Source organism: Aphelocoma coerulescens, chromosome 3 (assembly GCF_041296385.1).
Source record: "Aphelocoma coerulescens isolate FSJ_1873_10779 chromosome 3, UR_Acoe_1.0, whole genome shotgun sequence".
NCBI lineage: Eukaryota > Metazoa > Chordata > Aves > Passeriformes > Corvidae > Aphelocoma > Aphelocoma coerulescens.
Genome location: NC_091016.1, coordinates 120,308,935 through 120,335,937, shown reverse-complemented (window position 1 = coordinate 120,335,937; position 27,003 = coordinate 120,308,935). Strand labels below are relative to the sequence as shown.

Genomic DNA, 27,003 nt, shown 5'->3' with positions numbered 1-27,003 from the left:
GAGGCTTCTGCATCAAAATAAGTGAAACCACATGGAATTTTAATTGTTCTTATTCTAAATATGAAACACACTGGAGCAGTATTCTTGAATCTGGGATGTTAGCATATATATTGGCATATTAACATGACCACTTTTCTGTTCTAAACATATAGGTCTCAGAAAACTGGAGTACTGGGCTATGTTAGGGAAGAATCTACCTGGAAAATTTAAAAATAGTTTAACCTGGACTCATTCAGATGTAAAGTGTTTTGGTTTTTTTCAAAAATACACCTTTTAAAATTTGATTTGTTATTGTTAAGCCCAGTCAGCTGATGAGACTACGTGGGAGAAGACCACTTACTGTGCTCCTTGCCTTGTGTCTCTTTCTGGTGGCACAAAATAAAGTCTCTTCTCTTTATACAGGTGTTGTTTTGCAATGTGGTGGCCACAACATAGGGCAGAGGGTCTGTGCTTCACCCATTTAGTGCGAGCTAACACCAGAGTGGGAATTCACAGATGCAAATGGTTTTCTTGCTCTGACGGAGGAAAAATTAGCATAATTTTTTAATCCTCCTGGGGAGAGGAATAAATAAATTATTATAATATTATAATTATTATATAATGAATTGTATACTTGCACTGTCATGTTACTATATTGCTGATCCACATCACTGTGCACTGCTAGATATACAAAGATGGGTGCCATACCTGGTAAGACTATTTATCTTCCCAGCCCAGCACTGAGCTAAATGTGTATAAATGAACAGGCATCTGGGATTTCCAAGTTAGAACCAAAATCAGCCTTAACATAAGGAGGTAGCACAGAGAAAGGAGGAGGAGGAGGAGGGTGAAAATGCATCAGCAGGATTGAACAGCATTGAGGGTGGCAAGAAGCTGAAGTTTAGAGCTGACTTTTTAATACGTTTCCCATAGAAATGAGACTTTAGAACAGGCATCTCAGAAAACTTTTTCTGATCTTTAAAAATATTTTTACACGATGGAGATCCAATAAGGCTGGGAACAAATCACAGCCTTGTGCAGGGAGTTATGGAGACAGCAAAAGGCACTTGGGCAAAAGGGGAGTTGAAGAAGTGAGTGTGCAGGAGCTGTGCAGGCACAGCCATAAGTGAGATAAGACAGGGTTATGGTTGTTTGGCCTTTGGGTAAATAGGATTGTGCTTTACAAGCAACAGCAAAAACAAACGTGTGGATTTACTAGGGTACATAAGGAGATCTGCAGCCCCACATTTGAAATGCCTACGTGTGGTGTGCACATTCCCAGTCATTCCACACAGACACGATCTCTTGGCAGCACCCATGCAGATAATATTTGGATCTAGCTCTGAAAGGGAGATTGCCATTTAATGTGTAAAACTGTGTGGAGAGCTTTGTATTAAGGAAAAAATATTGGTTACAAAGAAACCGAAAATACCGATGTTCTTCTACACCCTTACGCTGACATCAATTCCACCTTTGATTGTAAAAGTCTTGTTTAGCTTCTATCAGGGTAAACTAAGAGCAACTCTGTTCATGCTGGGAGAGTTGCAATAACAATAAATAAAAGAAAAAAAGAAAGAGAATAAGCAGTAGCAGATTGAAAGTCAGTATTTTGAGCAGCTGGGGAAATTATGTTCTAACCTTATATTTCCAGATATATATCAGACCTGTTCACAATATAAAGGAGAGTGTTCCAAAATTACAGCTTTGAATCTGGGTGGTATTGCCTCTGGCTATTGTTTGCAGTTGGGAACGAAAGAAGTTGCATTAAGCAGTAGAGTGTTTGCTGTAAAGGTACAAGTTATATTACATTCCAGGGTGCTGTGGTTGGAGGGGTTGATGATGGAGACAGACCCATTCACCCGTAGGTCACTGATTCAGTCCCAGATAAAGACAGTAGTAATCACATTGTCATCAGAGTTTAGAATGGGCTTTTACTGCCCACTTAAAGCTCTGTGCTCAATATTTGTAGAGATGGAGTATTATAACCCCTAGGTTTCAGGCTGATTTGGAGGCTTGACTGGGTGTGGCCCAAGTCCTCCAGCCAGAACCCAAACTGTGCCTGAGCTTTGCCCTGCTGCTGCTTTTAGATATCATTGTAGGCATGAGTTCACTGACCTGGGGGAACAAGCGAGAATAGTGATCTAAATCCCAAAATGTGCCACACAAGGTGGCAGGGGCTGTTGAGTCTGTTGCTTATAGCAGAGTGGACAAGGAACAGAAGGGCTGGAGAGACCTTCCTTTTACACAGCAATGTCAGCAAGTCAGATCTGAAGCCTGTTTGCAAGGAAAATCATTGCTTATCTTAAACTGAGGATACACAGAGTGTTTTAGTGTTTAGCACGTCACTTTGGCATCTAGAAGATGCCGTATTTCCCCTTTAGTTAAGTCAGGTTCAGCAGACTGACAAAGAGGTGAGTGAACCCTTGGATCTGAAGGGCTGTAAAGCTGTAGGAGTGTCAGCTGGGAAGTGCAGGGAGGGTCCATTTGATTTCATAATTTCCCCCGTTATTTATACCTTGCTCTTTCCAGCTCTCTATAAATATCTGTATATGTGTCTGCTGCATACTGCCATCGCATTTGCCTCCTCCTACTCTGTACTTCTTCATTAGGCTTTCCCTCTTTTCCCCTGTCCTTTTCCCACACCCTCTTTGTTTTCCACTCTTCTGGCTCTCAGTACAAGATTTCACCATCTTTGTCTTCTGCTCCTGTCCATCCCACAGTCTCCTAAGCACATCACCAAGCTAAGGTTTGCTTTCCAGTTCTGCTCCAAAGCTTTGGGTGTTTGATGTGGGATTAGAAATTAGGCAAAATGAGTTTACCCATCCCTGTTTTGCGTTAGACTCCAATTCATAGCGTTACCATCCAGACGTTCACAGTAGTCATAAACTGTGTGGTCTTTTATTTTTTTCAACCAGACTGCAGAGACTACATATGAAAACAAATTCTTTTTCAATGGCCAAAAGAGTGTTGGGCTTGTAATTTTCCATCGACTGCTCTGAAGAGTAAAATCTGCATCTTTGCTATCAGCTCAATGGCCTTGTCCATCCTTTGGATGAGCAAACAGTGTTTTTTAGCCAAAGGAATCAACTGAGTGGATTCTCACCTAAATGAATTGATTTAAGGCAAGAAGTGGGTCTTAGTCTCCCCCAGTGTAACTCCCCTGGTGTCAGTGGTGCAGTTAACTTGATGTTGCCAGCTCTTGGATATTTATTACGAGTTGCACAGAGATTTCTGCTTTTCTGGAAATCCCAGCTCCTGACAGCCTGTGCTGAGGTGGGAATCTCAGCTTTCATGTGCAACCAGTCCTGAGTTTCTCAAGAGGCTCTAGAAAAAAACCAGAGACACACAACCCTCAAAACTCTGAAACCGGAAGGCAAATCAACTCCAAGTCCACCTTTTTTTTTTTGGCTCTTTTTTACTCTCTTGATTTTAGACATCTTTTTTCCCCTTTGGTTTTTTGGCTCTTTTTCAATCTCTTGATTTTTGAGATTTTTTTTTTCCCAACCTGACTCATGACCTTTGAACACTTCAGGTTGGCAATGCTGCTCCCTCCATTGGCATCAGTAGAGTTAGACCAGGGATGAGTTTGGCCCAGCACTTCTAAAAGATAGATGTATAACACTGTTCCTTGCAATGTATTGCTTGATATGATCTGCTGTTCTCTTGGGGGCCAAAAGAAGTGGGTTATCTTAGAAAAATAAAATTCTATCATCACGTGATACAAAAAATGGTATTTACAGAATTGTTTTCCCCCGTCTTTTGTTATAATTTTTTAGGTGCTTCAGAGCTGGGCCCATTTTCAGATCCCAGGCAGTTCACAAGCATTTCATCCCTCACTGAGAGCCGCTTCTCCAACCCACGAATGCACTATCCAGCCACCTTTACCTATACACCGCCAGTCACCTCAGGCATGTCACTGGGTATGTCCGCAACCACTCACTACCACACCTACCTACCACCACCCTACCCCGGCTCTTCCCAAAACCAAAGTGGACCTTTCCAGACCAGCAGCACTCCATATCTCTACTATGGCACTTCGTCAGGATCATACCAGTTCCCCATGGTGCCGGGAGGGGACCGCTCCCCTTCCAGGATGCTCCCGCCGTGCACCACCACGTCCAACGGCAGCACGCTGCTAAACCCTAACTTGCCCACCCAGAGTGACGGGGTGGAGGCGGATGGCAGCCACAGCAGCTCCCCAACCGTCTTGAATTCTAGTGGCAGGATGGATGAGTCTGTTTGGAGGCCGTACTGAGATTTCTTCCGTAGCCGGCCCAACCTCCGCAAGCCAAAAAAAAAACCAAACCACCAAACGGTCGACTAACTACGAAGTGCCTGGTTTTTGTTTTATTTTTTTTAAAAACACCAGATTTTACCAATATGTGCAACTGTGTAGACGGGATGATAATGGCCATAAATAACACAAGAGTTACCAACACACCACAACCCATGTTTCAGATTATGTGAATCAAAGCACATATTTTCTTTTTTTTTCCCCTTGGAACCATTTTACCTTGTTTTATATTTAAAATGTACTTTCCACACACACACACACACACACACACACACACACACACACACACACAAAAATCACCCCTTTTTTTTTTGGAATTTTTTCCTTCTTTTTTTTTTTTCCTAGAGTTTTGTAATAACTAGTGAGTACTTTTGCCAACAAGGAGAGAACGGACTCCCCGGCTATCAGGAGAAACATGGTGATGCAAGGCAAAGGCTGCATTCCCTTTTATTTTAATAAAAAACCAAAACTAACCATGAACTCCAGATACAGTTGCAATCATACAACGTATGGGACCCTCTCCACACCTGTAGTGCAATTCACCTGGTTTGTATTGGCGCACATAAAAAGGAAAACAAAGAGCAAGTTGCTTCCATTTTGCTATGATCCATTCAGACGAAAACAGCTGTCCCAAAAAATTCTGTCCGAGCCTTGCTGCGGATAATGGTTGGAATTTCTCTGTGTTCATTGCTTTTTTGGTTTGTTTTTGGGTACTTAAAGAGAATGAGTTTTCAAGTTAGGTGAGCCAACCCCGGGGTTTTCTTTTTGCTTTTGTATCCGTTCGTTTTGCCTTCGATTAGCCAAAAACCAAAAATAACAACCAAAACCTTGAAAAACAAAAAAACAAAATGTTATTACTTATGCAAAATATGAGAATGGCAATATATATTACTAGAGCCAAAATGGTATACATAGTATTTGTGTTCGGCTATGTTCTTTTTTTATTTTTTTTTTAAATTATAAATGTGTAAAATTTGAGGTTGCTTGCTAACATGAATCATCATATAACTTTAAAAGAATATTTATAATTATTTAATGACATCTGGACCCTTTAAACGTTTCTTAATGTAATGATATATTGACTTCGGTCTCTAAAAGTGTTTTTTGTTTTATTTTTTTTTTTTTACTTTTTACATTTCTGCAATAGTGTAAACCTCAGACCTTTACCCTGAACTCTGAAAAGCAGTTCCAGTGTGAACCAGTTTACAATGTGACTTAAAAACAACAAACCCAACCCAAATGCATCCACATCAAATGATTTTGGATGTAGGATCTTTTTATATAACTTATGAAGGAAATATTGTGTTTAAAATATTTTTATTAGCTGTCTGGTTGCCTTCAACACAGTCTTGCCTTTTAATCAGTAGTTGTGGAGACACTGGAAAAATGGTAGGAAGGATGAAATACTTTCCACCCTTCCCCTAATTTCTTCTTCTCCAAGGATTTTTCTCAGAACTTCAAAATTTGAAAAGATTCATTTTTAAAATAGTCTATTTTGACAGCATAATTTGGATGTCGACAGGGTTTTTTTTTTTTCCCAAAGAAAAATCAAAACCATTTCAAAGCCCGTATTTTGCAAATGATGACGTGTTAAATATCTCAGAAATGGGATTAAGGGAGAAATGGTGAAACATTTTCCCCTCCCCTTGCAATTTCAGCCCACTTGGTGGAATTAAAAGGTTTCAAACTTGAGACAGAAACTGCCTGGTAGCGAGTCACCACCCATTAGCATTAAATGCGGGAGCCATGCGGATGCGGTGGTGGCTCTAAAGCTGATGTGGCTGTTGCTGTGTTAGAGGAACAAGCACAAGGGCTGCAAAACTCACCTCTGCCCACGCTGAAGACATAAACTCACCTTCAAAGCCACCCTGGGGCTCCCAGGTGTGATACAAGGAGAGCAGGTTGCACACAAACCCCAACCTGTCTGTGGTCAAACTACCCCCCAGAGAGGCCCCAGTTTTGCCCAGCCCAGGGCTGCCATGGCAAGCAGGGAGGTGACATGGCATCTGCTGGATGTGGTGGGAGCTGAGCCATCCTCCCCATGCTCTCCCCAGGCAGGTGTTAAGCCTGCCTTAGTGGGATGTTCAGCACGTGCCTGTGGGCTTGGCCAAAGCTCCTTCCTTCCATTCCCTCAGTCACCACTGTCTGCAGCCTCCTCCAAGCTGCTCCTTGGGTGATCTTTGGCTACCTCCAAGCATGGCAGTAAATCAATGCTGGGCACAGCCACACAGAGCCGGACACCACCCTCACTGCTCGTTAACAGCGAAGCTGTTAAACGAGCTGCCATTAGCATGGTACATCCCTCCAATCTGCGTGATGACGTGCTCTTAAAAATAATAAATTAATAAAGTCTTAGCCTTCTAAAGGTTGTATACCAAGTATGCTTAAAGTATAAGTAAGACACTTTGTTTTTCTTCTAATACTTAGTTTTCCTTCAAAGATGGAAGCTGTAATTGATTCTATTTATTGTTGGTTTGTGGTAGCTTGAAGCATACCACTGTCCATTTATTTGTAACTGTAAAGTAATGTTTGTTAGTCTCAGCAGCACTTAAAAAGCCAGTGTCTGGTTACACATTTCAGTTTTGTTTTTTGTTTAGTAAGCAAGAGAAAAAGAGATGTACTGCCAGTGCAAGCTGTTTCCTATTTAATAAAAGGTACTATATTTGTACATTATTTGTTATTGCTGAGAAGGGCTTTTTAAGGTTTACTGTATGCATATTAAGTAATTTTTAGGGTGCTTTTGTGTTGAAATGTTGTTAAGAGTGGCTGCAGGCAGCAACCCAGATTTTCTTTTTTCTTTTCCTTTAGACTTTGTTGTAAAATTCGAGCACTTGGTTTTTGTTTCTGGATAAATCCAGCACAGACCAGACTTTTGTTTTGCCCAATACCAAAACAGGGCTCTGTTTGTGTCCCCATGGTTTTTCAACTGGACCTTTAGGGACAAATGTTGAATATGTTTTCTCCGCCCAGTCGAGGCGCACGTGCCTGATCCAGTCAATCCATGCCCTCGTCTGACCTGGCTCTGCCTGCTTGAGATAGGAAGGAAAGGATTTCTAAGTACCTGTGGACAGAGGAGCACCAGCCCCTTGACTTTCAGTAGACCCCCATGCTCCTGAAGCCTCCTGGTGCCTTCAGAAAATCTGTCCCAGTACATCAGGCTGGTCATGGAGGGAGTCGTACAGGCTGAGGCAGAGAGGCTCATCAAAGCTTTCAGAAAATGCTTTTGAGTTCACTTGGAAATGCTCTTGAATCAGATAGTCAGACCCAACCGGTGCTATGTAGTGAATCATATCAATTTATCTGAGCTTCTGTGAGGTGCTTGGCATCGCAGAATGGAATTTTCTCAAAGGTACGACAGCCCTTCCCTTCGGGCAGTGGCAATCTTCGGCACTGGTCATAGATTTAAAGAAAAAAAATAGCCTTTTTTACCTTCCAGCTCTCTTATCCTACCAAAGACTTACTTCCAGCACAACAGGCACAATGTCCCTTTTGCTGAATGGAGGATTAAATCCTCCTCTCCCTCCTCCTAAGGGTAACCAGATCAGGTGCAGTGGGTCGGGACAGAAGAGTAAAGCAAATTTTTTATCCGACAGCATCATTCACATGGTGTTTATCAATTCCTTTAAAAGCCCAGCTGCTGCATCTTTCTTAGCATTGAACCTTTGTTGCCAGAAGTCCCCTGAGCAAAGATTTGCCAGTTTCCACAGGTACCATCTGGAGAGGGGAGAATTTTGCACTTTCACCCTGAGCAAAGCAAGGCTCAGCCCTGTGCTGGGCTGCAGCAGCAGCAAGCCATGAGCAAAAGCAATAATTGAACCTGGATCAGCCATGAGCTCAAAGAAGCCCCATTCTCTGCCCCCCTGAATTTCTTGTTGTTTTTAAATAGAATGCATTTCAGTTTAACATTTTCTGAGAACTTTTTTTAGATGTTTGTTTACTTCCATGTTTACAGATAACTCTTTGCTTTTTTTTTAATGCAGTACTTTTAAGTATATCAGCCAAGACCATACTTTTACAGTAACTTTAGGTAATATGAGTGACATTCCAATTTTTTTTTTATTGTTAAATATGCTTTACCAATCTTGAATTTCCGCTGGAACAAAATATTTGTAGCATTTTGTGTAAATACAAGCTTTAATTTTTTTATTTTTTCAAATGCTGTCACCCAAGATTTGCTTTTCATGCACATATTGTACAAACACACTCTGCTTTATGCCACAGACAATGATTGTGGATGAGTTTACTTCAACTTCAAAGGGACTAGTTGTATTGTATGTTGCAACTGTAAATTGAATTGTTTGGCATTTTCTCATGATTGTAATATTAATTTGAAGTTTTAATTTCATTTTCAATAAAATGGCTTTTTTTTTTTTTGTTACTGTTCTTCTATGCTTCTTTTTCTTCCTTGTCTCCTCTTGGCACCAGGCAGGGTAAAGTGAGCACATGGTAGGACTGGCCCATCTGTGGCTTACCCATCGATTTCTGCAACACTTGAGTTTTCAACTAAGTATAAAAAGCAAGTTTCCAGGCCCTTGGGTGGTGAAAGACACCTTCTAAATCTGATCTCAAATGTCGCTTCTTTTCCTGAGTCTGCAAATTATTGAAACCTGTGTTTCTTAGTGTGCAAACTGCTCTGTTCATCTTGCTATTTTGTTAATTCAGGAACCAAACAACTGGCTTTAGCTGGGACATTCCCAGGGAAAACTTGGATAGATTTCTAAATTGGGAGGGAGGGATTGGGATTTATGATGCTTTTTCATGATGGGGGTTGAACTATCCCCACCTCTTCCTGGTCAGACCTGAGGAATGCAGTTACAGATAATCTTGTGATTTGCATGGCCTGAGGCGAGAATAGTTTTCAAACAGCAAAAGATATATGGATTGGGAGGGGACTGAGGGAGTCAGTCTTTGCTTCTTCCTCCAGCTTAGTGTCAGGTGTAGGAGGAGATGCAGCTAATGAAGGTGAGGTTAAGTTCACCCAAGGCTGTCTGCAGGAGGAGAGGACAGGGGTTGTTTGCAAGCTTGTGTCTGGTTTCATAGTAAGTTCTTATCCTTTTTATCTATTTCTTGAGTCTGTGAAATAGTAGCACAGAGAGGTGTGGGGTTCTGATTGTTTTGAGAAACCTTTGGCTCTGAAGTTTAAATGTCACTGATACTGATTTTGTGAGATCTTGTTGGCTTTATCATGGACCTACACATTTCTTGTGTGGTGCTTAAAACTTGAGGGGTCTTTCATTCCAGCTCAAAATCTGAATCCTGATTGTAGGGAAGCTTGATCCAAGAGTGAGGAACCAAGCAAACCAACCAATGCTCTGTGGTGTAGTTGCTATAGAAATTGTTTTGTGGGGGACTCATGTTACAAGCTTTAGTGCTAAGAATTTCTGCTGCCCTCTGGCACACAGATTAACCCGTCTCAGCTACTCAGAGCTCAGAGGCACCTTCATTATAGTCTTGCTTTTAGGGTCACTTAATCCATATTCTCATCAATGGAAATAAAAAAATTTTCTCCATTTTATATGGTGAAGTGTTGGAACAGGGGCCATGGGAGATTGTGGCACTTCTGTTCCTGAAGATTTACAGGACCCAACTGGTAAAGCATGGAACAACCTGATCTGATCTCCAAGTTGAGGCTGCTTGAGCAGGAGGTTTATCTGGAGGCCTCCCATTATCCTTTCCAAATTATTCCATGGCCCTGTGAGGCAGGCTGGGAGCTGCCTGCTACATGATGTTGTCTGAGATAAAAACTGCTTGTGTGAATATATGGAGAACACATATTCAGCTAAATGAAATCTGAATAAAGAGGTTGGACAAGATTAAATTCATACATAGGTTATTGAGGGGTTACAGTGATCTCTCTTTTCATATAATCATAGAATGGTTTGGGTTGAAAGAGACCTTAAAGATCAATTTTTATTGGTTTCTGCACATTTCTCTGGGATATCTACAGCAGACATGGTCAGCACAAGGGCTGATAGAGCTAAACCATCCCTCTGATTCAGTACAGTAGTTCCCACTGAACTTCATTCTGGGGATGTTTTTTTTGATTTTTTGGTTCGTTTACCCTGCAGCTTAAGAAGGCAACTCTTTTGCCTTAGCAAAAAAATCAACCACTCTGGAGGCAAAGTGACCACCACTCGTGAACATGGAGGATAGCCCTGTACAGAGACATGTGGAGTGGTGGGGGTAGATAAAACTCAAACTACTTTAGGAGACTACAGTTAGATATGTTTCCTGCAAGGGGTGGTGACTGTTGTTTTCCCCGTCTTTTGGTGTCAATAAATAGCTTCTTGGGTTTGATTTGTGAGGGTTGAACATCAGCTCTGGATCACTGGAGTCTGGGCTTGCTGGTCCCATGCAGTCCTACACTGCCTCTCCCTGCTGGCCTCAGTTTTAACTTTTTAATTTCCTGTGGCTGTGAGCAGCACTGGAAAGGCTCAGAGCAGCCACAGGGCTAAATCAGCCTTTTTTGTGCCTAAAACAAGTTCTTTGGGAGAGGTGGGGGTGAGAAGGAGCAGGGTCTGACTTTATGGTTTAGCACCAAGCCCTGTTCTGACACCAAATAAAACATTCATCAAGCTGTTTATTGGGGAAAAGAAGGAAATAGCCTCAGTTATATATTCCAGGATTGACATGAACTGCCTAGTTACCTTCTGCATGATTAGGAGGAAATGTACTGATGTTTTGGGGTGAAATTCTTCCTCTGGGAAACCTCTAACAGATGACCAATGTTCTGCAGCATGTGGGGGGTCACAGTAGATCATGTATTGGGTAAGGGTGCAGTGAGGGTGTCCAGCTCAGGCACTCACCACTCAGATGAATGCCTGCAGAGGACAGCCCAAAAGCGTTATTCACCAGAAACATTTGTTGGATGGGTTAAAAGTTATAAACAAATCTGTTAGAAATCCATAATCCTTGGACAGGTGATGGGAACAACTGTGACAGATAAAATTCTGGGAGCTCATTGAGCATTTCTACTCAACATCTTGAAGAAAAGCAAGAAATTAAATATTTAGCTTGGGCCTTCTGTGATTATCTTTTCCCTTTAGATCTACTAGTGTAATGTCAGTCTGGGATGTGTGGAGATGTTCCCATGAGGACTCTTTGTGATAATTGTATGGCTTTGGAGGGGGGACTCTCAGCATTTATGCCTCTGGGAATATGAAGCTGTTGGTGCCAGTAACAGATAAGACCACGCGATAGAAAGAGAGCAAAGCCCAAACTTCCAAAAGCTTCTGGTGATCTGATGCAGTGCAAACAAATAACTTGGGAAGTACAACACAATTTAAAATTGAAGTTCTCAGGCCTGCCCTGCTACTCCTGTGCACATTTATTGCATATGTTACTTAGTGTAGATGCAACCTGCATTTCGAATGTTGACTGTGTTACCTATATAGCAAGCAGACATGAATTTCCTTACTCCAGTTGTGTGGGAGTTTAAAAAATCCCTATAGGTGTATTTGTAAGAACTTCTAAATATGAGACAAATTAGTTTTACTTCTGTAGCTGAGAAATTTCAGCATCGTCCGTGATTCTCCAGACAGCTTGGGACTCCTCTTTTAATGCCCCAGTTTCCCTAAATATAGATCAGGGAATTTGTTATTTCCCTACCTTGTCAGGGTATCCTATGGGCTCCATGTTTACAAAGAACTTTGGTTGTTGCTGTTGTTTTTGTTTAGCTTTTTTTACTACAAATCCAGTGTTTGGTCTCACACCATTGGATAGTGTCCTTTGAAACAGCACATTTCTAAACCACATGTTTAGAAAAAATGACCCATTTTCTGGACTGCTGATCTGGTCAAATAACAATGTGGAGCTAAGGCCCAAGTTGTGCTGCCTCAACAGATTTACTCAGGATTTGCGGTGGGGCAGGAAGAAAAGCAGAGATCTCTGCAATCTGTGGAGGCAGCCCTTGGCTGCTCCCTCCCGGCAGCTCGCTCGGGATGAGCAGCTGGGTCTTGTGGGATGTCCCAACACTTAGAGAAAAGCAAACAACCCATGTTAACGTTGATACGCCACAGCAACTTGCCAGTGATTAATGTTTGCCACGAGGCCAAATTCAGATGGTGATTACGCCAGCAGAGATCAGCTGAAGTCCCTCTATTAATAGTCCCGTGGTTTTGGACGCAGCATTTTCCTACCCATAAGTGTGGGTGTAATCAATGAAGGGTCACTGAAGCGCTGGCTGAGTGAAGTGAAGGAGTCTCCGTTGGTCTCCTGGTTCAAGAGAGGCTCGATGCAGGACCACAGCCACCAGGTCCTCTCAGCAGTGCTGTGCCCAGCAAGTCTTGGTATCTCCTAGACATGGAGATAAAGCCAGGCCTTTAGTGGAGCATTCTATCTCCAAGCTTCTCCTGATGTCCACCTCCAACCTTCCAAAGTGCAGTTTTTCCCCAGTATCTGCATTAGGGTTTTGGTTTGTCCCTGCCTCTGGGCACACAAGGTGCAATAAGGGTTTAAAATCTTGTTGCACATCTATAGGGCTCCAGTGCTTAGTGACCTCTCCTTTCCCCTTCAGGTGTATTCATAAAATCACAGAATGGTTCAGGTTGGAAGAGACCTTAAAGATCATCTTGTTCCACAGCAAGGAATCTGTTCTTAATACCTCATCTAACCCCACCCTCTGGCAGTGTGAAGCCATTGCCCCTTGTCCTGTCACTCCATGCCCTTGTCCAAAGTCCCTCTCCAGCTCTCTGAGAACCCCTTTAGGTACTGGAAGACACTGTGATTATTTCTCCAGGCTGTGACTTTAGGGCACTATTAAATATAAAATCAAAGCATGAACACTAAGGCAGCTGCTCAACCCCTCAAAGCTTGTTTACTTTTTGATTTCCAAAGAAGTCCTTGGTAGTTGAAAATGATGCTGCTACGTCCAAACGCTCTGAGACAGCTTCTTCCAGGAAAACACAGTTTTTATCCCTGCTCCAGGGTGTGTGAGGCTGGTTGGCAAACGTGAGGAAATAGGAAGGACAGGCTGCAGCAGAAGGGATAAAAAGCCCAAATAATCCAGACAGATCTCAGCAAACCTGGATGCAAAGGATCTTTGTCCATTTATTACCAGTAGTGATGTTCTTCTAAAAGAGCAGGATGCTCTGATCTTTTAATAATAGCCAGGCCAGATGCTAAAGTCTCTTCTGCAAATACTGTAAAAGTGAGGAAAACAGCTGATTTCTGTTAAGATTAACACACCAGGAAAATAAGCCAAAAAAATTATGAGAAATCTCCAGAGGTCTGTCTTTGCAACGCCACTTGGCAGCTGGAACTCAAAGTCGGGACTGAAAATCCAGCCTGTGCTTCTGTCCCTTCGCTGCTCGGTTGCCATGCGTGGAGCAGCAATTCCTGCACTGTCTGGGGATTTGGAGCAGCCATGGCAGGGATCTCACCCTCTGTTTTAAAGAGCTGCAAAATTCACAGCTTTTGGGGAGCTGTAGAAAATACCAATTCAACAAGGAATTTGTTTGACTTGCTCCTTGCAATAGAAAATGGTTCCATACTGAGTTGGGGCCAGTGGTTTAAAATGCCATTTTTGTTCCATCTTTTTTTGTACTTTCTCCTCTGCCCTGTTTTTGTTCTCAGTATTTTTTATTTCTCTGGAAGACATCAATTCAAAGTACTAGATAAAGATAGGATTGGGGTTTCACAAAGCATTGTATTGGGCATTAAGGAAGATACCTGTGCCCTTCCTCATGCTGCTCATTTAATCCTCATTTCCTTATGTTCAGCACAGAAACTGTCTTTCCTTCTGGGCAGGGATCTTTGAAATCATAGCAAAATCACTCATGTTTGTAATGTGCTTACAGGTACTGGATAAAAAGTGTTAGAGAAAAGTACAGTACACGGTGACATGATATTTTGTATTTCTGCAATTGGGCAATGCCCAAGAAAAAGAATTGACTGTGTATCATGGTCACACATTTTTCTCAGTTTCTGAGTGGCAGTCCTTGAAAACAGTTCCTAGAAACTAGAAAAAAACCTATTGTGAAATTATGGGAAGAACACATTCAATGTTTAGGATTGCTGCCTAATGACTGCAGATAAAGATGTTTATGAAGAATTTATGCAACCGCTTTCCTTGCCAGTGAGGGAAGGTTTGGTACGTGCTGTTTTAAACCTCCTTGTCTCTGCCTGACCAAGAGGATCCCCCCAGTTGCTACTTTCATAAGTTTCCAACCAGGAACTCATTTTGGTTTTTTCCATTTTACAGGGCACAGGGACATTTTTATTTTTTCTGTGCACTGCTTTTGTTTATAAAGTATATTATTCTGGCAATGGTCATGTCAAGACTGGCATTTTATTGTGGGCATCTGCCCTGGAGCAGCTCATGAGCTCCTCCATGCCAGAAAATACCAACAGATGATGTGTTCATGTACTGCAGCATCACCTGATTATTGTGGATTTACAAAGCCAGGTGTGTGTGGCACAGAGGGACAGACCTAGTGCCCACTCTATGTCAGCGGCACCTGTGGTGAAGGATGGAAAGAGGATCCTCCACTCATGGGTGAGGGCATGTTCTCCTGCTTAGAGACACCTGCCTGTATCATGTTTCACCATCTGGTGAAAATTTAAAATAGAGAGAGATAATTTAAGTCATCTGCAGTGTGACAACCAAGAGACAGGAAAACACAAACCACTGGTACTTGAACTAACCTTGGTGTGCAGGAGATGACACCTCCCCAAGGCTGTACGGGTGGGGTTACTGGAGACTTGCATCCACTGCTGTGGGGCTGAGGGGTGAAACCCTGGTGAAGATGAATAAATTAATGCACACCATAAAAAAAGTAATCTCAGATGCAAATCACCATGCTCAGATCCTGGCTTTACACTGAAAGTAGTAGGGCCCTAGAGGTACCCTCTCTTCCAGCTCCCCAAGAAGGTGTTGAACACCTTTTGACACCTTTGTCAAAAAGCAAAGCTAAAATCTGATCCAGTTTGTGCTTTGAGGAAGTGTAGATTTGCTGAAGGTGCTGCCAGATTTAATGTCACTATTGGCCCTTTGGCATTTCAGTTACTGCCGTGATAAAGTATTTTAATTATAATCCCAAAGGAGCTGCATGAAGGGATCCATCCCTTCCCCAGCTGTATAACTGACCTCATCACTGGTACCTGCAGGGTTTCTCCCATTCTGTTGCATCCTTTCAACCCCACAATGGGGTTGGGGACCAAAATCAGGCAAAATTGTAGCAGTCTGGCTGGTGACCCTTGGTCCTGGAGACATGTGAAAAGGTGCACCCAACAGAGACAAGGATAATACTGAATTTGCAAAGCTTTGGTGCTAAAGGTGAGGACGGCCACAGAACTCAGGCTTTGCAAATGAAGTGTCAAAGTCATTTCTTTAGTGTTTCTTTGCCACAACAACTGCAAATAAGAAAACAAACCTCAGAGACGGAAGATGTGAAGTTCAGAAACGCACCCACATCCACGTGCAATACGAGAAAGGGGCAACCAAGTTTACAGCTGTCTCCCACAATGAGAAGGAGTTCACTTCTGAGAGTGTTTTCTTAAACTCACTCTCTTCTCAAGGGTCCAGAACGGATGGGTACTTAATAAAAGTTGTGTAATGCTTTAGATAGGCACTGGGGAAAATATGGGATATGAATGTGAGTATGAATATGATTTTTCCTCTGTGTTTGCCACCTTGTTGAGTCAATATTATTCAATAGGATATAGTATCAGAAATGGGTAAAAGTATGTATCGAACAAGGGAGCTGATCTTGCCATGAATCCTGCAGTTCCTGGTTTATTTAGTTGTTTTTTATAGCTTAAAATGCAGTTACTGCTTTTCTTCCAAGGGTTTTTGGCTGCTTTACAGCTGTTGTTAAGAAATCAGTATTTCTTCATAAAATATGTACTCATTTGTTAATATTTGTGATGAGGAAAATTTCAAAAAATTGAAAGGCTGTGATGCCATTTTTCCAGAGAAGGCCTATTCTTTGTCAGTAAACACATTTCTCCTTAGCAGGTCAATACCAATCCAAATTAAAAGGAAAAGGAGGGTTGCAGTTTGAGAATTTCTTTTTTTCTGCCACAGCTGCTGTATATGTGCAATCTACTTTGCCCTCTTTAGGTTCATAGTAAAGGTTTAAAAAAACATTATTAGAAGGATATACAAAAGAATGACTTGCTTCAGGTAATAAATGGTAGAATTGAATCCTGCTGGTTTTGCTTTTGTAGCCATAAAAGCCATCTGGATGTTTGAGGCAAAGGTAGCAGTGAGAAGCAGAGCCTTGAATGCCATGGCTTGTGACTTCCTCACCTGATGACTCCCCATAGCTCCCAGTGAGTTAAGGGCTAGGGACAATGGCTAAGTCGTTCCTAAAGCAGGAACTTAATGCCTGAATTGTCATTAAAAGGCTTCACAGACTATACAAGAAGTGTTACACAGACTGTTAATTCAGAAACTGAAGCTGGATGTTGGAAGGGATATCCCCCACCGTGCAGATGACCAAGAGAAAATAGTTTGGCCAACGATGTCCCCAAAGCTGATCTCCCTAAGTCAGGAGCTAATTCCCTGAGATTTAAAGTTAGGGCCAGTAGTTTATCGAGGGGTTTTATTTTTCTGATATATGTATTTGTGCACTATTGTTGTATTACATGATACTCAAAGGGGAACATAAAATTCCAGCTTCCTTACTGGGAGAAGCACTCTAAAATGCACCTTTAGGCTTTGGGGATCTTTGCTTTCTTTGCATGTGACCAGATCAGCATCTTGTACCTGGGCATGTTTATGGAGCTGTGTGTGTGAGTCAGGGCAAATTGGCTCTCCCAAGGAAAACAGAAGATGAGTGAATGCCAGTGAAAAGGTGGGATTTGCCTCTGGTTTGGCATGGGAAAACCCATTCTCTGTGCAGAAAGGATTTCTGTTTCCTAGGAAAACCAAGAATTTTGGCCCCTGGATTTGAAGGTCATCTGGATAATTAAGTAGTGGCAATGCTGACAGTTGTTAATTTCTTTAGTCTTTGTTGCTCAGTGCTGCGAGATGCCCCTGTGTGCAGACCCCCAGCTGGAGCATCCTCCCTGGTCCCAAAATCGTGTGTGTGATTGGACTGGAGGTTTTCATATCATTTTGAAGACTTCAGAAGATGGGGGAAGACTTCTCCTTTAGTCAGTGCTTTGGTCATTCAAGATGGAACATATCCCACTGCCCCTCTGTAAATCCAGCTGGTGCTGGTGCTAGAGATCAATCCACTGGATATAAGATAGACAAAGTAATATCTTTGCTAGACCATCCAACACAGCTGGAAAAAATCACAAGTTCTTGGCCAAGTAATTTTTAAGACTATAAATAAATAATTTTTAAAAAACCCAACTTGGAGAAACTGGGAAAAATTGCTCTAAGTTTCCTGTAATCTTCTAAATTATCTGAGACAGATAGTTGAGCAGAGGGAGGCTTTGCAGTGGGAGAGATGAGGGAAAAGATTAAGTGCCATAAAAACAGTGTTTCTATTGTATCCATAATGATTGCTATCTGGTACAGTTAATAATTTCAGTTCTCAAATTCATCTTGCATTTGTCTTCTTCTTACAAAGACATAACTGGTGCATTGATCATTACTGATAAGTGGTTTGGTTTTGTTTTTTTTTTTTTTTCCTGGAGTGAAAGAAATGGTGCATGGGCTGTTGGTCAAGGCAGAAAAGCATCCGGGGAAAAAGAGGTGTCCCAGGCTTTGAAACGTATTAATGGGTGTGATATGTTGTTTTACAGATGTTGTGAAGCCAGCATCTCTCAGTTGCACCTGAGTAAAGTTTAGCAACTCTCTGGGTTGGGCTGAGCCGTGAGAAAGCTGGGAGATGTTGCTTTTCATATTTAATAGAAAGGAAACAACCCCTGTTTTCTTGACACTTTGACCCCCTGTTTTCTTATCAGCCATCACCGTAGTGTTGCAAATATGCTGAAGAGCACAGAGGAAAAGGGCTGAACCACATGAATCTAGTTTCATTATTTGCATTTCATTTTTTCTGACTTTTTCTGGGCTGTCACATCCTGATTGCAGTGTGACCAGGTGGCCAAGAAGGCCAATGGCCCCTGGCATGTACCAGCAATCGTGTGGCAGCAAGACCAGTGCAGGGACTGTCCTTCTGCACAGGGCACTGGTGAGGCCATGCCTCAAATCCTGTGTTCCGTTTTGTACCCCTCATGTGAGAAAGACATTGAGGGCCTGGACAGTGTCCAGAGAAGGGCAGCAGAGCTGGGGAAGGGTCTGGAGCACAAGTCCAGGGAGTTGGGGGTGTTTAGCCTGGAGAAAAGGAGCCTCAGGATGGACCTTTTTCTCTTTATAAATCCCTGAAAGGAGATAGTAGCCAAGTGGGGCTTACTCTTTTCTCCCAAATTATAAGTGCCAGGATGAGAGGAAATGACCTCAAGTTGTGCCAGGGGAGGATTAGATTGAATATTGGGAAAAATATCTTCACTGAAAATGTAGTCGAGCATTGCAGCAGGCTACTCCTGGAGGTGGTAGGGTCACCATCCCTGGAGAGATTTAAAAGATTTGTAGATGTAGTGCTGAAGGACATGGTGTAGTGGTGAGCTAGCTGAGTTAATGATTGGACTCAATGTACTTGGAGGCCTCTTCCAACCTTAATGATTCTATGCTTCTATGATCCTGCAGCTGCTTTGTTTGACTCATGTAGGAGCAACTCCTGTGAGCAGCCACTGCCACTTGGAGCTGTTCCATGGATAAGGGAGCTTTGTGAACATGAAGCCCAGGGTAGACAAAGTGAGTAATTTTGAAAGAGTCTTTCTTTCAGTTTAAGTATTTATCTTGGGCTTTTGGGAGCATCTAACTTTAATTTGCAGCCCCCTTCGATATGAAGCAGAACTGCTGGGATTGTGCTGTGTGACACAAAGGCAATGTTTGTCTGTAGCTTTTGTCACATGGTCAGTCAGTGAAACTCAGTAATTTCAGAACTCCTGAATGACTGAACACATTTCATGATGACATCTCCCCAGTTAGCAGAGATGTTTCTGTCCAAGCATTGGTTTGGATGGCACCTTTATTGCACAGCAAAGAGAACACCCAAGACATGCTGTGCTGCAGTCCCTTCTAAATACTTCTAGAAATGTTCTTGTATGGAAGATTAAGAGTTTGTGAAGAGTCTTTGGTCTCATGAACACTGAAGTACTGCAACTCAAATGGTGACTGTTGGCAAATGTGACATAAAATGCATTTGTTGAAAACCCAGAGAAAGGGGTTTCAAGCTAAAGTCTTTGGCCTCACCTTTGGGGCTCAGCCTTCACGGCCTGTTGGTGATGTGGTGTCAGTCATTGACCTGCAGTGACACAGACAAGTGCCTGAGCCCTCTGAGTCTGCAGAGCAAAGGAAGAAATGTTTATCAGATTTGACCTAGATTTGGCCCTGATTTTTAAAGGCAGGCTTGTTGCTCTGTGAATAAACTCAGGATGTTGAACATAAACATCTAAAAAATAGGAGAGGATAACTCTTCTCACTCAAGCCCTAGAAACCAGAAAAGGAGAAAAATGAGATTTTAAAAGAGAATTCACAGCAGTGTGGAAGCAAGACAGGAAGATGCTCCATTTAAAACAATTTTAGTTCCCACTTTCCATATCCTTGGGAACATGGAACTCCTGGACCAGTGACAGCCACGTTGTGCATCCATACGCACCGTTTTACTTCTGGGGTTATGCCTCAGATCTTCTGCAGACCAGAGCTAAAACTGGAATCATACATGATCCTGAGCCCTCAGTAAGAGACAGCCACTGTAGAAACCAGAGATTTCAGCCTCTTCCAGGAACCCTGAGCAAGGGATGTTTTCAGAGAAAAGTTTGAGCTCTCTTTTTCCGTCAACAAAAAATAACTGACAGCAACATATGTTTGGCTATTTTCTGAAGGGTTTTCCTGTAGCCCAGACTTCTAGACAGGAAAATAATATAGAGTGAGAGCAGATCTTTCCTCCTGGCTCTGCTGCTGGTTTGCAGAAGGCTTTTCCCTTATCAGGATTGTCTGTCTGGGTGTTCACACAGTTTGAGCTTATTTTGGCATGTCCTTTGCAATTTTGACATCTACCTGGACCCCCACCCTGGTGCACTGACCTCCAAACTCACAGAGCTCATTTGCCTTAGCAAAGCTGAGCTTGTATAAATCTGATTTTTCCCTTCCAGCTGAGCAAGTGGGAGCATTCACACCTGATGCTGGGTGGCAGAAAGGAGAGTGAGTTATGAAGCCTGGAAGAAAATAAAGTGGAAAGAAAGCAGATGTACCAACAGTGCTGTGTCCTAGGAAAGAGGCAGGAGTACATTTCCATCTTGGTTTTGCCAGGTGTGAATCTTTTCAGGACCTGACTAATTAATGCCTACACATATCAGCCGTCCCACCCAAAATCCACCCCAAGGTGGGCATGAGACCTTTGAGAAGAACATCTGCAAATAGACCAGTGCTGAAGCCCAAAGAGGTAGGATAGGGGTTATCTCACCTACCCTGTGTTTGCTCCCTTTAGAGTCAATAGAGGGAAAGTAGTGCTTTTATCTGAACCAGTGAGTTGCCCACTTTAGGAGGACATACTCTAAAAAGATATTTCTCCTTCCTGCCTGCAAAGGAAGCTCAGAAGCATCTGCCCTGGGATCTGGATCACGAAGAGGTGCAAAAACCTGTGTCCCTGGAGCCAGTTTTTCCAGCAGATTTCATACACCTCATGGCTGGAAAATGGTTTTGGGTGTGGAAGTCTGAATTTTTCAGTTCTTTAAATTCATGGTTGTGCACAAAATCAGTGAGAGCACTACATTTTTGAACAGAAAAGTGGTTTTTTTTGCAAAATATTGTCAGCTCCATGCACTGGCACAGGAGTTAATATAACTATTAATAGTGAAAGCCTTTGAATTGGTCTCAGTGACTAACAGGAGTGAGCAACACCTGAGACCTGACCCACTAGCTGCTGGGCTTTGAGTTGGGTTTTCCAGTTTTTCTCTTAGTGGCAAACAGAAAAAAGCTCCAAGAGTCAAATGAGAAAAAAGGAGAAGGCCATTTCTCCTGTGCTTGGGATGTGTAGTAATCTTGTTTCTCCAGTACATAAATCAGACGCAAATTCACAACATCACTGCACACATGGTGACTGAGCTGAGGAGACAATTCAACCTTGAAAAAGCTTCAAGGCTCCTTCAGGCAAGGAGCCATAGACTTGGATACTTTCCCAAAGTATAGCTAAACAATTTGCCTTTGCAAAAAAAAAAAAAAAGAAAAAAAAAAAAAAGAAGAAGTGGACACCACCCAGCAAGCTTTTCTGAAGAGGTGTCCAGACCTTCCTGCTCCCATGGGGCTAAAATCACTCCAGGATTTTAACTCTCACTCATTTTGGTGGAATTGGAGGGGATCCAATGGCAGGTGGCAGAAGGGTATGAAGTGAGACAAAAACAATCTGAGGATGAGCATTTCAGCCACACCACCTCCAGAGTGAGGGAACCTAAAAAATAACCAGAAAAAGAGTCAAGTGCTGGCAGTAGTAACAGCCACGGCTGGAGTGCATGTGGCACACACCCAAGGGCTCTGGTCAGGCTGTGTGTTTCCATCAGCAGTGAGAGGAAGGGCACTAACCAGCTGTGCAAAGAGTCCCACTGGAGGTAGGGTAATGACTATCAAGAGGCTCTGCTGTCCTCAGCTGTGTCATGTACTCAGATCCTTAATGCCAAGCAGGTGTCTATATAGGCTGGCTGTGCCACACACCCAGATCCCCACCACCTAGGGTAGTGCGTGTGCCTTCCAGGAAAAATTTGCCTCCATCTGTGCTCAGAAATGAGCTGAGGCAGTGCTGGTGGAGATTCTGGAAGGGATAACTCTCTGATTTTGGGGAACCAGCAAACCCTCACAGCTGGTTCTGCCTCCAGTCTGACCTTGCATTTTCTCCAACCTCCAATTGCTGCAAACACTGATTCCCGCAGTCCTCACTGAAAATTGTCTTGTTTTACTTGCAGATTTTTTGTTTGTTTACTGAAGTTTTTTGGTAGTATTATCCTGATTTGTCCCTGGGCTAAGAACCCAGCAGTGGACATGTAGGCTCTGTCTTTCCTCTCCCATTTCCTCTCCCACTGCACACCAAGCATTTGTTCCCTCTGTGGAAGCAGGTTGCTCCAATCTGCTCTCTGTGAGGTGCAGGGGTTTCGCCAGGCATCCCTTTGCAAATAAAACCATCATAAAAATGACCCACACAGAGTCTGGTTCCTACTGTGACCACAGAAATCAGGTGGCAGTTTGGAGAATGGCATCCCCAAGATGTCCATTGTAGGTTTGATCACGGTGGTTGCATGAACCAAGCAGTGCCTGGGTTCACACTCTTGTCCTGAAGCCACTTGGCTTTTCTTCCATTAGTTCACAACAGTAAGCACCCTGAGCCCCTAGAAGGGAACAGTCACATCCAAAATGCCTATTCAGAGTGTTCTTGGCTTTGCTAACATATGATCTGTGCCTGAAATTGGCTTGGGAGAGTGCTACTTGACTGTGCCCGTGCTAAAAATTTTGCAGCATGAATATGTTCTTATGCCCATTCCTGCATGCCAAGACTGTTTAATTTACTATATATAGTCAGAGCATATGTGTACTGGAACATACTCTCTCTCCAGCCTGGTTCAGCATAGAGGTTTCATGTAGCATACACTATAAAAAGTTTCTTTTTCGGATTTTCATCTTGACATGAAAGTGCATTACAACATTTGCCATCAATAAAACACAATTCCTTCCATGTGAAAAGCATTACAGCCTCAGTACGGTTATTGAGTGATGATACCTGGATGACGGAAATACAAGAAGAGGAAAGTGTACATAGAGAAACTTCAGAAATGATGCCAAGGTTTTCTAAAAGAACAATGTCTGATAGCAATGCAGATGAGTTTGGAGAATTTAGTTCATTTGTACCAAAAAAAAAAAAAAAAAAAAAAAAAAAAAGCAGAAGAGAAACAGGCTGAGCTGAAAGAGAAATAAAAGCAAGGCAGAGAGAAGCTTCACAGATGAGTAACTGATGAGGTTGGCCAGGCAGGGAAGACACTTGCAAAGAACAGATTGTTTTCCTCTTGCTCTGTGGTTCAATCTTGGGCCAAGCCAATCATGACCAGGCATCAGGATTCTCAGGAGCTTCCCTTCCTCTTAGCCTGTTGCTCATGCCCAGCACATAATCCACTTCTGGGATATCAGGGACTGAAGGTACCATTAAGAGTATTGTTGACTTTGAATCCTAGAGACAGACCCTCAAGGTCAGGCTTGAGGACACTGGGGACCCTAAGTGGGAGATTGCCCTCTCTTCTGCAGTTTACACCTAAACTGAGCAGCTGACTCCAAACTTACTGAAACAGAGGGAAAATGACTTTGTAAAGCGCTTTGGATCAAGCCCTTCTTTTGAAAATGTGCTGAGCCAGGATCCTTCTACTGGCTCTAAATGTGAAGCTTATGAAAATGTTCCCATTAGCACCAAAATAAATGCTAGCTGTGTTTTGATTTTAGCAGAAGCTTAAGAAAAACAAAAAAAAAGTGCATGCTAATTAACTTGTTAACTGAAGCCATTAAATACACATCTCCAAGTCTTCCTGAAAGCTACACAAATCCCCAGCACTAGGTTCCCAAGATGCAAGGCCAGTCACTCAGCTTTGGAATGCGTAAACATTTAGTGGAAGAAATTGCGACTTCGGAGAAAGTCCAAACAGAGCAGCCTGTTTGTTTGTGTGGCTGCTTTCTCGCGGGAGAACCACCGGGAAGCATGGAAAGGCTGCAGTGTCCTCCACGGGTCGTGCCTGTGATCCAAAAGGGCCAGCACAAAGACTTTCTTATTTATAGCAGAGAGACCGAAAGCAAAAGCACTCGAGTGATGAAAAGGCACAGTCTGCCATTGTCAAGGCTTCTGAAGAAAACACAAACCATGGTTTATCAAAGAGCAGGAAGAAAAAGGATTTTGCTGGGCGGAAAATAAGTTATGATTTTCCATTGAGCCCACCATCCCACACTGTATTTTTTTTCTGGATTGGTCACACTTCATCAGGGCCGTGGTTATAGACAATAGGGAGGTAGGAGGAGAAATACGTGTCTACGTGTGTGTGGAGGAAGTGCTCAGCAAAAACCATGCTCTTATTATTTCCATTTAGCAGGAAATGCCAATACTACATGTCAGAGTCAAATTGTTGTATGATATCACCAAAAGGGTAGAGTTTGATTTAAGGAATAAGATAGCTGTTATTTGTGCTAACAGATGCTCCTAATGTTTATTAAAAAAAAAAAATACATAAATCATAGACAATTAATAAATAGGCTATTTCATCTACTTACACCAGGTCTTATTTGGCATCTTGCTATAGTATCAAATGACTTAATCTCTCTGCCGTGTTATATTTATACCATTAGGCATTAGGAAATCAGTTACCCAAATACATTATAAAGAAAAGAGCAGATGTAATATGACATAAAATTCTTCTATTTTGCCTTAGGAAAGAGGCATTTCTGATAGTAATTCTTTTGTTTCAGTAGAGTGTCTTTTTTTTTCCTCAAAGTCTTGTCAGAGGAATTTTAAAAAGTGAAAGTCTATTTGAACCACAGTTTCTGAGAGGAAGACATTTTCATGGGATTTTTTTCCAGTTCTAGGTCTGCTTCTACCTTAGGGCTTCCTAGTATTATGAAAAAACTGCTGACCAATGCCATCCCATCCCAGAAATCAACTGGAAATTCTTTCATTTCATCGAACATTTATACCAGTGTGTCTAGCTCAGGACATGTGAAAGGAACTCAGTGCATTTACATTCAACAAGCAGACCAATTTCAGAGAAAATTAAAACAGAATTCCAGCTCTCAACCTCATTTACACTTTCTGCAATGTTGAAAATAGGAGCAAATAAGGTTAAAATTTGTCTTGTCCCTGCCCAAGCCACCTGGGGTCTGTTACAATTATGTGGATGGGGCAGGTGTGAAGGATCTGGCTTCCTCTGGGTCTGGGCTGTGAACTGGTTCAGTGCTGAGGCTCCCAAAATCAGATGGGCAGAGTTAAAGCTCCTTACCACTGCCTTATGCCGCAGTAGTACAGACTTTTGCCACTTCCTCAAAGCAGACCTCAATTCTTCTGGTTTTATACCCACCTCCACCATGATCAAGTCAGCAAACCTGTGCACAGTTCTCAGATCCTCTACTGAAAATCACTCTTGTTTTCCTTAGATCCTTAGGGAAGGAGGTGAGGAGAAGGGGAAAAGAGGCGGTCCATCTGGGAGAGAAGGCGAAGATTACAAGACATAATTGATGCCATATGAGCACAAAGTTGCATTTTCTTGCAAATGTCCATAGCACAGAGCAGTGATGGGCAATGAAAAGATGACAATGAAGATGTTCTCCAAAGAAAAGGAACCTAAATAGTGAAAGCCAGTCTGAAAGGGGACATTTATATGAATAAATTAAACAATTCAATGGACACACAGATTATTGTTATTAGCATGGACTTGCCCTGACAGAATCATTAGGAGAGGCCTGGGCAAGCTTTTGGCCAGGGCTCTCCCACAAAATTCTTGGCACAGCTCAGGAGGCCCGACAGGCCAGGGACTGTTCCCATTGGGCAGTTTGGATATGATCACTGTGATTTGGAAGCTAAACTGAATATGGTGGGCGTGGTCATACCATGCCTGTTGGCCTTCTGTCCAAAGAATGGGCCCTGGTCCCTTTTTTCTTTCTGTGGCCAAGTGTATTCATTTTGTTATCCTTCCAAAGCATTTAGCTGCACCCTATCCTCAGTGTGTCTGCATGCTTCCCAATCTGTGATGTATTTATCTTTGCAGCCCATCTCGTAGGGAGGAGAGAGGCATTAACATTATTGAAGGGAGAGGAACGGAGGTGGATGAAAGTGTCTGCACACCAACACACAGCAGCATGGTCGGACCAAACTGGCTCCAGGAAAGTTAATGAGGTTGAACATTGTGAAGATGAGGCATTGACCTCAAAAATGTAGTGTTTGCAGGTTTCTTGAATCAGGTCGTAGCTTCCCAGTGTGACAGCGGTGGTGTCACATCTTCACTGTGGCTCTGACCCGTGCAAAGCAGTGTGGGTGCACCACCTGTGCCACAACCACACCAATGTTCACCTGGGAGTGTGGGCACATGAAAAAGTTGCTGCAGGCCAAACAGTGGTGTGATCTTTCTCCTCCACATCTGTACCTGTGTGTGCTTTCTGCCCCCAGGCACTGATGGTGTTTTGGGGACCATGTCCCCATGCCCTGTGCTGCAAGGAGCCACCTGCTCCCAGGGTGTTGGGAGGTCAAGGAATACACTTGGGATGGCAAAGATGATGCAGTTGGAGCTACCCCCACAGCCCACCCTGTGGGGAGTTGTCCCTGGATCACCCCAGGAGGCTGCAGCAGAGGCAAAGACGGAGCTGGTCTCTAACCTTAACCACCAAGCTGCCCTTTACTGCTCATCACTTATTTACAAGCGCATTTCTTAAATGCCAGAAGTGTGTTCATAGCTATTAAAAATATAAAGGAGACATAAGTTTTTCCCTGCCCTCTGTTCCACCCGTGTCAGATAGCCACTGAAATTAAAAGGTGTTTATTTGCCTGGAAGTGTGGAGTCTTATGTCAGCTTCGTGTATAGGAAGTAATTTTGCTGGGGGTCTGATCCTGCCACGGGGGAAAGGACTGGTGCTTTTGTTTCTGTTTTGCTCTGAGCATGGTGGCTGCACTCTTGACATACCTGGAAAATTATCCTGCTTCGCAGCCAGCGCCGGTTCCTGGCCACCCCTGCTACATGCCAGGCTAAATGGGGGAACTAAACTT

The 27,003-nt window shown here is 42.8% G+C and overlaps 1 protein-coding gene and 1 long non-coding RNA gene across 2 annotated transcripts in view; both read left to right on the top strand.

Moving 5' to 3' along the window:
* RUNX2 (RUNX family transcription factor 2) overlaps positions 1-5,210 on the top strand; it is a 90,432-nt gene extending 85,222 nt beyond the window's left edge. Inside the window, exon 6 of the mRNA XM_069011765.1 lies at positions 3,756-5,210. Coding sequence (XP_068867866.1) covers positions 3,756-4,234 — 479 coding nt within the window. The 3' untranslated portion in view covers positions 4,235-5,210. The remainder of the gene's footprint in view (positions 1-3,755) is intronic.
* Positions 5,211-9,224: 4,014 nt separating this feature from the next.
* On the top strand, positions 9,225-20,966 carry LOC138108728 (uncharacterized). Its single transcript, XR_011150063.1, has 3 exons — positions 9,225-9,312; positions 18,876-18,983; positions 20,387-20,966. It is a non-coding gene; the product is annotated as an uncharacterized lncRNA (long non-coding RNA).
* Positions 20,967-27,003: the final 6,037 nt, after the last annotated feature.